Source organism: Poecile atricapillus, chromosome 3, assembly GCF_030490865.1.
Source record: "Poecile atricapillus isolate bPoeAtr1 chromosome 3, bPoeAtr1.hap1, whole genome shotgun sequence".
In the NCBI taxonomy this organism is placed as follows: Eukaryota; Metazoa; Chordata; class Aves; order Passeriformes; family Paridae; genus Poecile; species Poecile atricapillus.
The window spans coordinates 99,970,398-99,985,558 of NC_081251.1; the positions used below are offsets into that span (position 1 = coordinate 99,970,398).

At 50.6% G+C, this 15,161-nt stretch overlaps 2 protein-coding genes across 3 annotated transcripts in view; one reads left to right on the plus strand and one right to left on the minus strand.

Annotated features, from left to right (window-relative positions):
• STUM (stum, mechanosensory transduction mediator homolog) overlaps positions 1–11,658 on the plus strand; it is a 55,754-nt gene extending 44,096 nt beyond the window's left edge. For both annotated transcript variants that reach the window (XM_058834130.1, XM_058834129.1), the window contains exon 4: positions 700–11,658. The gene's annotated coding sequence lies outside the window, so the exon portion shown is untranslated. The remainder of the gene's footprint in view (positions 1–699) is intronic.
• ITPKB (inositol-trisphosphate 3-kinase B) overlaps positions 9,648–15,161 on the minus strand; it is a 70,852-nt gene continuing 65,338 nt past the window's right edge. Inside the window, exons 7-8 of the mRNA XM_058834127.1 lie at positions 14,661–14,732; positions 9,648–12,043 (exon numbers count right to left, since the gene is read on the minus strand). Coding sequence (XP_058690110.1) covers positions 11,828–12,043; positions 14,661–14,732 — 288 coding nt within the window. The 3' untranslated portion in view covers positions 9,648–11,827. The remainder of the gene's footprint in view (positions 12,044–14,660; positions 14,733–15,161) is intronic.

The window sequence follows — 15,161 nt, forward strand, 5'->3', positions numbered from 1 at the left end:
TTTACTTTCAGGTTTTCTTCTGTAAATTTTTTTCTTATCTTTGACCTTTTTATTGCATTGGTGAAGCCAAGAGAACACTCAATGCACCACTTCAGAGGCTCTGAAATCTGTCAAATGACACCCAGGACAAAAAGCCTTATTTTTGCCTACTGTGGTAATTTGCTTAATTGATTTTAATTAGAAGCAGACAGTTTCCCACTCTCTGCTTTAGGGAAGGAAGCACTTTATAGATTGGCCTTGCTACCAGGGAGCAAGGAGCAAATTGCATTTTCCCCAAGGCTGTCCCGTGGTAGTAATAACAATGATAAATCCCTCTGATTTTTCCAATAGCCCTGCATAAAACCAGCACTGCCAAGCTCCCCCCGGCCCAGGTGTGAGCAGCAGCCTGCTCTCAGGCAATGGTGAGCCCCTCACCTTGGCTTCAGGTCTCCCCATGGCAAGTAGTGGGCAGTTGTGGGGAGACTGAGCCCAGGGCAGGGCTGTGGTCACCAGGGGGTTCTGCTCATCCATCTTTAGTATCACACCCTCCACTGTGACTTGGTTTTCCTCTTCTCACAAGAGGTCAGAGTTCTGCTGGCAGCATCTGGAGGGGCATGTCTGGTGCCCACAATCCAGGCACTGACAAGAAGAGCCACGCTGTGAAGTAGGAATGAAAATTTGGAGCTTTCCCCTATCAACAATTACTTTCTTTCTCTTTAGGGTAAAATTAACCACCCAGCGCTTTCACACCTCTTTCCGAAGCATTTCAGAGGGGATGACACCTCCATGGGACTGGACAACTCGCTTCCCTCCCGTGGGAGTTGTGCTGTAGCTGCTGCTGTGAACCAGCCCTGCCTCCTCACCAGCACAGCCCAAGGGCACAGCCCGAGCCCTTCCTCTGGTCCAACGTGCATGGCCCCCAGCTATCCCACCACCATCACCTGCTTTGTAAATGTACATGTTTGACATGTGAGTTTTACAGCTAAAGAGTGATAGTGGGTAACGAAGAATAAACGCAGTTGCTTCACCCCCATCTGCCAGCAAAACAGAACTTTCTGCTGCTCCTCTCTGATTGTGAAAACCAGGTTTCTTGAAAAAAAAAAAACAAAACTAAAAGAAAACCAAAAACCAAAACAAAAAAAGGGCTTTAATGAAATAGTTTCTTGGTACTTGAACCCAGCCAGGCTGAACAACTGATTTACTACTCATTGGAAAGCAATTCTAGGTAGGAACCAACCCAAATGTGTAGCCAGTCAAAAACCAGCTTCATTCTGGGTCAGCCCAACCATTGCAGTGCAGGGCACAGTACCATTTTTCCAAGTTCATTGGTGTTGCCAAATCCATATTTACCATGGAGAAGGTGCTTTGGCAGGTGACCCCCACCCCCCCAGCCTTTTGCCTGGTTGTCCATCCTTGCTGCAGGGGCTTGGCATCGCTCTCAGCCATGGCACTCAGCCAGGAAGGTCAGTGGGGCTCTGTACTGGGAGCAGCTCTGGCACATGCACCCATGGGGTCAGAAGTGTTAGATGTGAGAGGGGACTCCCTCTGTGCCACATCCCGTGCTTCCCAAGACACAAAGCTGCATGTTCCTCCCCATGTGCATTGACTGGCACACATTTTATTAAAGTTCTGCTGGAAATTGCCCCTTAAGTCTTGCTATGAGTGTTGTGCTGAGCTCTGTGGACAGGAAGCTGAAGCTCACAGTCCCAGTATTCTTCAGAGGACCATTTTATTCCTTGCCTCCTGCTTGTTCTGGGCTGACCGTGCAGTTCACACACATACAAACACTCCAACCAGGGTGCATTTTATTGCTACCCAGCCCAAACTGCAAGATACTACCAAGAGTTCCTTGACATCTAAACCCCAGGTACAAGCAGAGCCTGGCTAGATCTGACATTCCTCCAGGAAAAAGCAAGGTTTTCTCCCACATGCTTGCTAACCATGGTGTGGAAACACAGCCCTGTATTTTCCAGCTGACTTTGTTTCACGCTCGCACACACGATGAACTTTGAAGCAGTGCTGCAATTTATTTCCCAAACTGGCACTCAGCATTCCCATTCCCCTGTAGGAGCAGCATGGTGCAAAACCCCAGGTCACCATCTGAACCAGGGTTAATTACAGTGAATCCCACCAGAGCTCATGCTACCCACAACCCATCCTTCCTCCTCTTGTCATCTGTATAAATAACTAAGGCTAAAAGTCAAGTCCTGCTTCTCTTGCACCCACCCAACTAGCCAGAGGGAAGCAACAATGCCCTGTCCCCATTGCTGGAATGGTGCAGTGGGAAGTGAAGGTTTTGTTCAGGCTCTAAGAATGGCAAAGGCCAGAGTAGCTCAATCCATTTCCCAGCTCTGAGAATGCTTTCAACAGGCAGGTGAAAAGGAATGGCACATTTTGGCCTGGGATCAAAACAGGGGCTCACCTCTACCAGCATTGCCTGGAGCTGATGGCACTGCTTGCCCAGACACCCAGCAAAAGATCCCACCCTGACCCACACCCCTCCTTCACCCACCACACACTGACACAGGCACTGTTCCCGAGGCTGGGAGGGGAATGGCTGGCTCAAATCTGTGTTCTCCTTGGTTTTGGCCATGCATGGGTACATCAGACTTTCCACCCTAGGAAGGAGGGAGCAGGGGCCTGCCCACCTGTGCCATTTGCACCTTGCTGGTGAGCCCGCCTTTCATTTTTGTACTGGAGCCCAAACTGAGGGGTTGCAGAGGACCATTTGTATGCCTGTTTATATCACTGAGTATTGGATTGTGACTTCTTGTGTTTTGATACTGTGGATGTTTTTTTTTAAAGTTAAATATATTCTATTGCTGGACAGCTGGAGCGAAATGCAGAGTCTCTTTATGTCACCTGGAGAAACCCCATCATCCCTGATTCCAAATGGGTTCTTGTTCATCTCCCACCAGCAAGGTGATGGAGAGCATCCAGCAGACGCCAGCTCACACCCACATCCCCTAAGAAGGCAGGGGCCAGGGCATGGCTTCCATAAAGAATTCATGACCAGAACCTTTCAGAGGAGCAGAAGGCTGGTGAGGAGCCTTACCTGAACCTCTGGAATGGAGACAAGGGAGGGGGAAAAACCATCGTGTGTTCCCTTATGCACACACCTACCAGCAATCCTTCTTGACTGGGTTTCGTTTGCAATTTTAACATTTTAATGTGACTCCAGGTGCATTATCCCTGTTCCCAGTGAGAGAACAGCCCACGTGCTGTCAGGAGCTTGGCCACAGACACCTGAGCAGAGCTGAACAGGTGGCAGAGCCTTCCCATGAAAAGCAGCTCTGCTGCAAGGGCCAGCAGCCTGTCAAAACACCTGCACATTTCAGCCATCCACACTCCGTGCTCTTCCTGTGAAGTATAATGCCACAAAACACCACTGCTCTGCTCCCTCCCCAAGGCCACTGGGGGTAGGAAAATACATGGGAGATCCCAACTGGACCGGGGTGGGGGGGGGGGGGCAAACTCAGAGTTGGTGCAAGACCAGCAAGAAGGGTCTTCTCACACCCCATGGCTTTGAGGGGTCTGGGAGGTGAGGCAGAAGCTCCTTTCACTTGCCCTACATTTCTGTTCAGGCTTCAGCCCTCAGCAGAGGAAGCACTTTGGGATGAAAGCTGATATACAGTAGTATGATACTATTAATACACCCGTGCAGACACACCAGCACGTGGCAAACCCACTGGAGAGATCTGGGATAATTATCTCAAAGAGATTTCTTTAACACCCTGATAATGGAACCATTTCAGAAGGGGAGGAGGAAAATTAGCAATAAACCACACAAAAGCAAAGTCCAAAACTGGAGCTTGGCGAAGACACAAGAGAAACAGGGAAAAACCTCCATGCCACATTTCTGGGCACCCACCTCCTCCATACCATGGCCCAAGGGGAGGCCCACAGCCACCACACACATCTCACCCTGATTTCAGGGGTCAGCTGGCTCACCCCCAGCGCAGGTGCCCTCAGAGCACAGCTTGGCCCTTGCTGTCACTCCTTTGTGCACCTGCTCTGTGCAGCACAGCAGTGGTGGGTCCAGGGAAACTCCCTTTCCAGCAACCACCACACAACAGGGCCAATTCCCACCCTCTCCACCTGCAGCCTCCCCAAACCCACTCACCTCCCTACAGCTGCCATACACCTCTGGCATAGATCCAATCCTACAGCAGCTCTTGCTGGGAGCCCCATAGGGCTGCAGCCACAGCACCAATACCACTCCCAGGGTGATGGGGAGCAGCTGTGACTTCCTGCATGATCCAGAGCAATTGGAGTAACCAGGTGTGTTTTGCATCAGGCCATCCGGGGGAGTTTGGGCTGTTGGCTGCTGTTACAATGGTGGGACAAAAGTGGCTTGTGCAGGAGGGCTGGGGTCAGTCCTGGCTTGCAGCTCACCCCAAAAGGGAGCCAGGCTGTGCCCACCAGCAGTTCTCACTCCTGGCCATGCAAAGGCATTGAAATACACCCCCTGGATATTGGATCATTTAGAAATACACACTTAGAAAAGCATAATTTCAACTGTATTCTGTTCAAACTAGCCTGAACAACCATTAAAAAAAAAAAAAATCCAAGCAGAGGAGGGTTATTTCAAGGTGTGCATGTACTATCTCTAAATCTCAAAGTTATGCAGTCCAAATCCACATTCAGATCCACATGCAACTATGAGAAGGTAGCACCTGATCCTAGGAGATAATATTACAATTCCAGGCTATTTCAGAGCTCATTTCCATGGGAAAACTGCAGCCCTGTGGAAGAGGATGTGAGCTGCAAGACTGGCAGGACTGTATGCTTATGTCTAGGGCACATAAAGCATTGTGCTGCCAGAGATGTGAAGGGAGGTTGCAAGTTTTTAAGAGACAGGTCTTGCTTCCAAGCCAGCCAGATGAATGCCAAATTCCAGGCTTGAATTCTGCTGGCAGACATAAGGCCCACATGCTGCTGAGCAGCCAGGGCAGCAGAGGGATTAGGAGCCACTGTCCCTGTAGAGACAATGTGTGAGTGCCCTGGCATGCTCAGAGTGCTTCAACCTGCCCTGCTGGAACCTCTGCCCACCAAAGCAGCCACTGTCACTGCCTGTCCCACCAAAACAACCACTGTCACTGTCCCACCCCTGACCAAAGGATACAATGGGTTCAAAGGACAGGATGGCACCAACCTGCCCTGGGGATGCTCCCTGGGCAGCAGCACTTTGGGCTGTACCATGCTGGCACACAAGTGCTCAAGAGACATCCTCTGTGATCCTTAATGATCCCCCTGTAAACCACAGGGCCTGTGAGCCTTCCTGCAAAGCCATTTCCCATGGGAAAAGCAGCTGGGCACGTGCAGAATGTGGCAGTCACATCGGGGCACGTTTGAAATGCCTGCTTGGGGCTGATGAATGGTGGGAGGAAGCATGTGGCACCTCGTAGAGCCCACCCACGGGTCCTGCCTTCTCCCCTCACTGTTCTGGAGGCATAAAAACAGATGAAGCATGAATTAGCACCAGAAAAAGATACCACGCTGCCAGTGGGAAATATTTTTTAGCCACAGATGCTTTTCAAAGGGGGAAACATATCTGTAGCATCTCTATCTTGCTACTACAGACTCCTGCTGCTTTTTCTTCTCCCATTCCCTTGTCTGAGCCAAACCCCAGTGCTGCAAGAAAAGCAGATCTGTCTGTGTGTGTGCTGGGGGGTGTGTGGGTGTGTGGGTGTGTGTGTATGTCCCTGCAGAACTTCTGGGGTTCCTGCCACGGAAAGCAGCATGAAAACCATCTTGGAGCAAAAGCCCCTTCTGACACAGAGGTTAGTCACTAGAAATTAAAGTATTTGATTTTGTTTCCTGGCCAAGTGTTTGAGTAAATACTTTTGCGCTTCTATTTCTCTTTGTGCTCCTTTGTCCTGGTAGTTTCAAGTCTTAGATTTCTACATTAGGAAAAGTGTGTTTGAGCACCCTGGCACCAGGCAGTGTGGAGAGGGGGGAGCTAGCCCCAGGTCTTCCAGGTCTGGCATTGCTAATACACACCAAATAAATGGTAGGAGGCACAAAACCCCAGCAAACAGAAAGCACCAGCCCCGAGAAGGCAGTGCAGCAGTGCCAGAAGTGGGATGAGCTGCTGAGGCCCCAGCATTTTCCAGTTTTCTCCAGAGCTGTCCCATATGGGACTCACTCAGCAGCCTCCCCTGTGGGCTTTCTCTTGGATGTGACAGCAGCAGCAGCTCTCCTGAGCTCTCTGGCTGTTCCAGGGTGGAAACACAGTTTCTTAGTTCCTTAGCAGGAACTACTAAGACAGGTGCCCTAAGGGTGGGAAGAGAACGCCTGACTGTCTAAAAGCAACAGCAGCCCCCGGGGCATCCCCCGGAGCAGTGAATTCCCATATAAAGCCTTCTTTGCTGGAGGCATCACTCGTGGTGGGTCAGGCACTGGAGGTGCAGGAATGGCAGAGCTGTGTCCAGTCCCCCACTCTGGCAGGATAAAGTGTGCATGGCAGGTCATCCCTGGGACCCCTGGGACTGCAGGAGCAGCCTGTGACCACTTCCATGGACTTCAAACTACATGGCAAAAGATGAACCAAACCAGCTGACACTACAGCAGGGCCCTGCCCACTTCTCCCATTTCCCAGGGGTTTCTAAATTTTCATTTTTTACACTTCACAATAACAAAGAACAAATTTGTATTTTTTTTTAAGGGCAGGGAGTAAGCGAAACAAACGCTCAAATGAGAGTGTGAGTGGGAAAGCTGAACCCCAGGGGACAGGGGCTGGGGCTGCCGGGAGGGCTCCAACCCTGGAATGGCACAGGGAGGAAAGACGTGTTGCCCCCAGCCTGTCACCCCCAGAACCACCCAGAAAGGAGATGTGGGCAGCATGAATCCTTCACCCCTGCCCTGCTCAGGCTGGCTCCGGGATGGCGCTGGAGAGGGCGTTTATTAAGGACCTCTCCCGGGGGCACATCGCCATCTCCCGGCCCTCGGGGGAAGCGCCGGGAGCCCGCATCCACCCCACGCGGGACACGGCGTGGTCGGCCGGCAGTCGGGTCTGGTTCTTAAGGTACGAGAAAAGGGGAGCAGAAAGGGGAGCACAGAAAGGGGAGCACAGAAAGGGGAGCACAGCCCTTGTGGGGCTGAGACCAAACGCGAGCTCGTGCCACTGAAGCCTGGAGGGTGCCCCTGCAGCATCCCCCCCAAAACATCTCCAGGCAGGACCCTGGAGGTGTCAGGCACACCCACGACAAAGTGGCTGAGGGGAAAGGCCTTCCCAGGCTGATAGCACCCTCCACACCCAGATGCTGCTTGGCCACACTGTCACCGCTGCCATGGTGTCCCCGTGCTCCCCCAGCCATGCATCCCCTGCAGCAGCACACGGGCAGGAGCTTTTCCACCGTGGCAACCTCCTCACTCTTGCTTCCCCCAGCCACACTGGGCAGGAGGACATGGGGACCCTGGGGCTGTTGCCAGGTTTCAGGCTGGGGGCAGCTCTGCATCATCCGTGGCAGGGGTAAAATCCCTCCCAAGGCGCTTCCCAGAGATCCCCAAAACCCCACCAGCTTGTGCTGGGAACAAAGCTGAGCACACTGTTCGACCCCTGTCAACCACCACACCCACACCCTGCACTTTCACACGCTGGAATGCCCAGCTGGCCCCCAGCACCCCCTGATTTATGGGGGGCTCATTCTGTCAAGTAGTGCCTAATCAGACAATGCTGAAGGAAAGGAGCTGCCCCTCCCTACCTACAGCCTGGGCAGACTACCTTACACCCCCTTACACCTTACACCCCCTGGCACTGCTGGAGGTGCTGGGAGGCTCTGTTCTGTGAGAGCAGAGACCTCAGCAAGGTTTAAAGTTTTCTTGGTTGCATTAATACAAGTCCTGGCCTCTCTTCCCTGTATTGACTTTATGAATAATTTAGTTTATTAATGCATAAGGTGGCAGGGAGCTCTGGGCTTTGCTCTGGGGTAAAGCCAGGTGGGGGGGCTAAGCCAGGCTCTTGCTGTGGCTTGTGCCAATGGGGACCTGCCCCTTCCAACCCTCTGCATAAACCTTAGGGTCAGCAGATGCCAGCACTCAGTCACACGGGTTTTCTTCTCCTGATTTACTCCCTTTTCCTCTTGAAAGTAATAGAATGAATGTGTCTTTACAGATCATGTAAATCTGCTTGTAGATAGGGCCAGGGACTTATAGGTAGGTAAGTAATGGGAGAAACTATCAGTTCTAGAAAATGTTAGCAATTGACAAAGACTGCTGTTCAGCCAAGGCTGTGTTAAATTCCTGAACGAAGAGAAGAACAAAGCCTGAATAGAATTATGAATATTGTTTTGTTATATATAAAATTATATATAAAAAAGCGGGGGGGATGTGCATATTACAGACATACAGTAGGCCTATTGGGAAGTCTGTACCTTCCAAGTACTTCAGCCAATGGGAAAGGAAGAGGGAGTTGTGGCCAGGAAATAAAAGATAAAAAGGAGGCTGCATCCTCCAACAATTTGAAAGACCTCAGGGGAAATGCCCCATTGCCTTTCCCTTTAGTCAAATAAAGTTACAGGACTCCTCTCTCTCCTTTCTGGACTAAACCTCTGGCACTGTGAATTTTACTGCACACTCTCCACCACAATGTCATGGTGTTTCCTCAGCTCTCAAGAGAGGTTCTCACAGAACATAGTTCTTCACCCTCTATTTTTGCATTTCAGGGTGCAGCTGGGTAAGTTTTGGAGGCTTTTGTTTTACTCTGAAGGTAGGAAGAAGAGTCACATACCAGAGAGACCCCAAAAACTGGACCTATAAGTAAAACAAGGCCTGTCAGTTCTGCTGGAGTGAGCTCAGCAGTCAGTCAGGAAATGTGTTTGCTTTCCCACAGCCCAGGAGAGACCGCTGGTGCACAGGCAGCAGCCCCACATCCAGTGTCCTGCCAGCACTGCCTCTGACCAAGAGGCTTCTGGTCTTCAAATTCCACACTGCAGGGTTTTTCCTGCAGTTTGTTTTAGAGGAGCCATGGTGAGCCAGGTCTGGTCCCCGGGCCGGGCTGCTCCTGAGGGTCTGGGCACTAAATTTGTCTTTCCTATGGGGCAGCCCACCACCTCTGTGCCAGAACAGCTCCTGCTGTCCTGTGCTTGCACAACCAACCAGGAGGGAATGGAGCTGCCTCCAGACAGCTTCACAACCTGATTTGCAGAATCCTTCACTGCAGAAACAGTCTGGGGGTTTTTGTGGCCTTTGCTCCAAAGCACTCCCTCTGGCCCTGCCCATAGTGCAGCTGAGAGGGAGAGGAGCAGGGGGAGTGTTTGGCTGTGCCAAGCAGCTCTGATTCTCCTGGGTGCTTTGGTATTCTCCAGTGCAGAAATCACAGGGTGGCACTAAGAAACGGCTCAGTGGGAGCCAAAAACATTCCAAAAAAATTGGAGCTGCCATCAGTGGCCTTCCCTGCAGAAGGGGGATGGAGGAATTCAGACCTCTCTGAAGGGTAGCTCCCACTGAGCCTGGGCCTCTCACAGCCCAAGTTCTGCTCTCCCCCTGCCCTGCTCCCTGCAGAGCCACTTCCTGTTTGTTGGGATCTGCTCCCAGCGCAGGGCCCTTCCCTACTCTTGCTTTTATGCAGCACTGCTGGAGGCTGATTCCCCCCAGTCATGGAAGTGAAAAGCTGTTCCAAGGCTGCCACAAGCTGCACAGGGCAGACACTGACAGCACACCAGGGGAATGCTTCCCATATGCCTTTATTTGCAATGTTACAGGACTTTTTTACAGGCACTGTGCGTTGGTGTTCCAGACTGGTTTGGATTTTTTTCTGTATTACCCAATGACCGAGAGGTGTGGTGGGAGCAGGGAAAATCCCTCACAGCAACCGTTCCAGCTTCCAGGAAAGCATAAGACATCTGAGAGCAACAATCTGCTTCTTCTGAAGCCACAAAGCAAGGAATCTGGTTTATAAACAGGCTTAAAAAATAACGTACATGTATAAGAGCAGCTCAAAGCTAAAGTACAGCGGTAAGTGGTACATAGCTACGCATATCTGTTCATACCCTTTCTCCAAAGATGGAAAAGGCATGGCTTAAAAACTAAAAACACAGTTTAAAAAAAAAAAAAAAGATTCCATGCATTAAATTTTAGTGTTTTGTGCAATTAAAATGGGATGAAAATAAATATAACTTAAAAAAAACCCCAACCTTTTCCATGACACTAATGGAACAGAGGCAAAGTCTATAAGGCACTTCTACATGGGCTATTCTAGAAAGCCTGGCAAGGAGCTAAAACAGTGCAACCGTTTACAATGGCATCTGATGAGCAAAAGACACCTGTCTGGTGAGATATGAACTGAGTGAAACCTTAGGAAACTTCAGTCCTTGGGAAAGAGGCTTGGCTGCAGATGGCTTGGTGGCCACCTCCTCCTCCTCATTGCTGCAAGGGAGGTCTCCCCCATCAAGGGTGCCAGGGTACCCATCAAACTATGGCAGAGGGGCTCTGGAGCCCTGCTCCTGGGGAGTGAGACAGGACAGTGGGTTTGGGGATGGATGGAGCAGGTGAGGGATGCGTGGCTGCCAAGCTCCTGCAGCATCTCCTGCACTGCACGTTCCTCGACGTGAGGGCTCTCGGTCTGCCACAGCCTGCCCTCCCCGGCAGCCTCTCCACGGATGACCTTTAGCGCACCAGCCCTGCCGCCACTCGGTTCAAATGTTCCAGGAAGTTCAAAACCAGCCTCCACCCTAAACAGGGAACTGGGTGTTTTCGCAGGAGCGGGAGCCCAGGGGCCGTCACACAGCTCCCGCAGGCTGGGCAGCAGCACAGCCACAGGCAGCTCTGTGGAAAAAGGGAAAGGCACGGGAATGCCTGACCCCAGCCCTGTTTGCCAAAGGTGTCTAACCCGGGAGCTGCCTTGCTGCTGTAGCCCTTCACCTCATGCAGATGGAAGTTACGGAGATGCTCCAGGCGGGAGGGTCACCCTGGGCTAGGTGTGAGCGTTGGTGGCACTACACATGTGCTCAGCTGCTGACAAAAAAGGCTGATCAACCTGGATGGCTACTTCAGGCTTCACAGTAGTCCTTTATAAGCTGTTTTTCCCAGCTAGGGAGGATTGGAGACCCCAGCTAAGGTAGGCTGGAAGCAGTTCCTAGCAGAGGAGCTGGGGCTCTAGAGAGGAGCCCAAAGTTTTGCTCAGCAGGGCACCCAAGCATGGGGGACATGGGTGGGAAGCACCTGGCCATGGCAAATACCTGTGCCTGACTACATGGCTCTGCAGCAGGAGGGAAACCCTTGCCCTGCAGTGCCACTCAAAAATTACTGAGCAACCTCTACAAGATGTCTTGAGCACAAATTAAACCCCAAATCTGCCCTTCTAGCAGCTCTGAAGGACTTGGCACAGCCAGCTCTCTGGGCTGAAAGGTGCTGGCAGAGACAATAAGGGGCTCCCACTGCAGTGTCCTTCACCATCTCCACACCTTGCTCACACTCTCTGACTTCCAGAGGGTACCGGGCACAGTCATGGAGTGTTTTCAGGACAACCCTGATGCAGGAAGAGGCTCCTTCCTCCACCAGCCCTCTTAACATCAGGCTGAGCGAGAGACAAAAGCACGACAGGCGAAGCATGCACTTGCCTAAGCAACCCCTCTGGGCTGCCAGCTCCCACTGACTCTGCAAAGCCAAGGTTTCAAGTTCAGCTTTGTTCTGGCAGGTTAGCTCTCTATTTACAAGGGGAGGTGGGGGGGGGGGGGGCAGGGAACAACCAAGACAACCTAAAAAACCCTCACAACAAAAACACATTAAATAGGGAGAGTATAGCTTTCAAACGGGGAGGGCGAGGGCTGGAAAGTGTCTTGTAGTGCAGTTCAGAAGAGTCAGTCGGGGGCAGGTTGGGGGTAGTGGCAGAATCGGATGCGCGGCTTTAATGCAAGTCTTCGCTCTGAGACAACTCTGTCAGGATCTGAATGAGGTTGTCCAGCCCCCAGAGGTAGCCATCCTCTCTGTTCCCTTCCACCCAGGGCACGTTGTGCTGGAGAACTTGTCCCTCTGGCAGTGGGGTGGTTTTCCCAAAGTCAATCATCCAGACTTTGGCTTGCTCCTGCTTGTCGTGAATGAAGAGGAGAGAGCTCCCAATTACCTGTGGAGAGGTGAGACCTATTAGTGGTGCTCCTGTTGCTCATTTTCAGCCCTCTTTGGGGCTCTTAGAGACCTTATCTCAGGCTGCATTTCCAGGAGATGCTGCAGCAATTTTGCATGAGGAAAAGCAAGCTCTGGGTACTGCTGGTTGTGTTTGCACATGCAAATGGGGTATTTGGACAAGCTGATTTACTCATACAAATCCCAGGTCTTGACACAAGGAGAGAATCAGAAAAACACAGGCGTGAAAGATAAAGATGTCATTTTGGAAAATGAGCCAAGGTCCCTTAGCAACGAATGAGATGAACTGTCTCAGCCTTCAGATGGAGATTTTTTCAAGGCTGGTTCTTTGTGATCTGCCTGTGCTCTTCACACTCACCAATCCTGCAGACACCACCAGAGGGATGGGGACACTCCAAGTAAAAGTAACCTGCTGTCTCCTACCTCAAACACTATCCCATTACACCCAGACTGCCTCTAGAATATCCTCCTGGCATGCACAGCACTCTGGGGGTGCAAGGTACAGAGCTGCATGTTCATGAAATTCCTTTTCCCTGAGTTCACTTGACTGCATCTGCTTTGAAGGGCTCTTTCATATCCTTTGAGATATGATGGGCATTTGGGAAAATCCTGCAGAAAGTAGTAGCCTGGGCAAGCCCGGGGAAGCCAACAGGTGCATTTGGGCTCTGACAGAAGTCTCAAGGCCCGCTGCAGTGGGATGAGACCCCACAAGCCCGATGGTCACCACACACAAAGCAGAGAGATGCTCAGCAGCTCAGCATCCTGACCCATCCTGGCTCACAGTCTCAGCCAGCCTGACAACAAACAGCAGCTCTGCTGTGGCTTCTCAGTGCTTAGGAAATGTGCAGCAGTATCAAGCCAGTCATCATTGTGCTCTTCTGCTTAATCTCCTCCTCCAGTCAGATTTTAGCAGGGGCTTCTATAGAAAAGCACCAATGGGTGTGTTTCAGAGCTGTCCCAAAAGAAAACTGCTTTCCAAATTCTCTCTGATGTGCCTGAATTGGTGAATTATGAACTCTCTTGCCCCTGTGTGACAAATAGGCACCTTGGTGACCAGAGTGCAAGAGCTGTAGCAGAGGTGATGCAGAGCACTGAGAGCCATGAGTGCCCTTTAGCATGTGTAGGTACATGGAAGAGAATCCAGCTGGTGTCAGCCCTCCAAAACAGCAGCACTAAATGTTAGTGGGGACGCCCACATCTGTGCTATCAGCAGGGCTTAGCCTGAGGTTTGCCTTTAGACAGGGGTTTTGAACAGGATGCATGTTTGCAAAAGCTGTTAAGAATTTACATTTTTCAGGAGATTTTTTCCTTCAGTGTGTTGGGAAAACATCCAAGGTCCAGAGATGCGTATTATTTCTGAGAAATGCTTATCTTCAGCTCTCCTCCTGCTAACCTCTTATGGTCCTCTCTTGGCCAGGACAGAGCATTCTAATTTTAAGGAAAAACCTTTTGCTGACATTCTTCATTTGTGTGTCCTGGACTGCCCAATTCCCCTGCAGCTCCTTGGAGGAGCCCTGCTCAGCAAGGGCCCCATGGAGGGACACAGAGCTTGGCAGACCTTCTGCTGTGCTTCATTTCAAAGCAGGATGGAAAGTCAAAGCTGCTGCTTTTTAATTTTTAAGAAGTGGAAACTCCTTTCAAACCCTCTTTGAAAGGCTGCCTTGTTTCTACGTTTTCAAATGAAACCCTGGCACTTGGTTTCAGGGAGAATTTTGTTTCCTGTGTTGAACTGCCCTGAAACCCTGAGTTTTGACATTTCCTTTCCAACTGCCTTCCAGGCACTGCCACCAGGAGGCATGGCCCCATCTGCCTTTCGCTCCTGGCAGGACCCGTGTGTGGCTGGGGCTGAGGTGGCTCATGTGGCTCTGGATGAGGGGCAGTGGACTCTTGGAGCTGTGGCTCCTGAATCCTGGGAGTCAAAGGTTCCTATCAGGCTCTTTTTTTCCTACACCACACATGACAAGGGCATGCACTCTCATGTTTTGTTAAGTAGATGCAATAGCAAAATTATTGCATTAAATTGTGGAGCATTTCAGTTCCTGAAATGGCCAAAAAAGATAGTGTTCCCTCCTTGTTTTCCTATCAGTACTAAATCTTCACTATAGAAAATGCTGGTATTGTGGACACATATTTCTGTATGAAATTCCTTCAAAGGGAAGAGTTTGTACTGGGGTACCCCAACCAGCTCAGGAAAGGCATGTTTGGGGTATCTGCAGTTTATGGCTGTGTTGAAGCCTTGGTTTGATCATGTGGAGCACCTGTCAGCCAAATGATACCTGACATACATTCAAACAGACATTTCTCCTGAGAAAACCCCTGTGCTTTTACACTAGGGAATTTTCCCTGTCATGAACAGCCTGAGTTCCTTCTAGGTCACTTGTAATCTGTTTGAACATTGGCTTCCAGTAGATTGGAGCACATGTCAGATGCATAAACATTGTATGTTATCATCTATATTTGCACATTAAGTATTAAATACACATATGAATATACAGATATAAGAATAAAACAGCCCCTGACTTTGACTTCTCTCCCTGGACAAGCTGAGATTGAACAGTTTGTCTCTCCAGGCAGATCTATCTAAACAGCAGTATTACCTCATGGCACTTGAAGAACGGGGATGTCTCCAGGGTAGCGCGGATACCCTTCAACCGGTTAAGGTAACTGTTCTGGAATTACAAAAAAAACCACAAATCCAAGCCATCAGTGTTGCAGGAAACCTACATAAAAACCACTGCATTGGGGCAGACAGGAAAGTCACCCCTGCACCCAGTATCCTCCCACAGACCTTTCCCTTTGGAGAGTGTCCCCTGCATCCTTTTTATGATCCACTTAACCTTTTGGCTTCTGTAGCACCCTGTGAGCTCCTGTGTCTTTCAAAACTCAGCAGAAACATTTGCTTTTGCTGAACTGGTGCTTTCTGCAGAGTCTCCCTGCTGCATCCATGGTGGGAACACCTAATTCAGCAGCTGCTACTTTTTCCTCTCCCCTGCACTCTCTTAATAGATCAACTCTTCACTTCATCTGTCTTTTTAGCACTCAGTCACACATCACAAGACACTTCTGCAACTCTGTTATCAGCATTTTTGCAAAGCTGG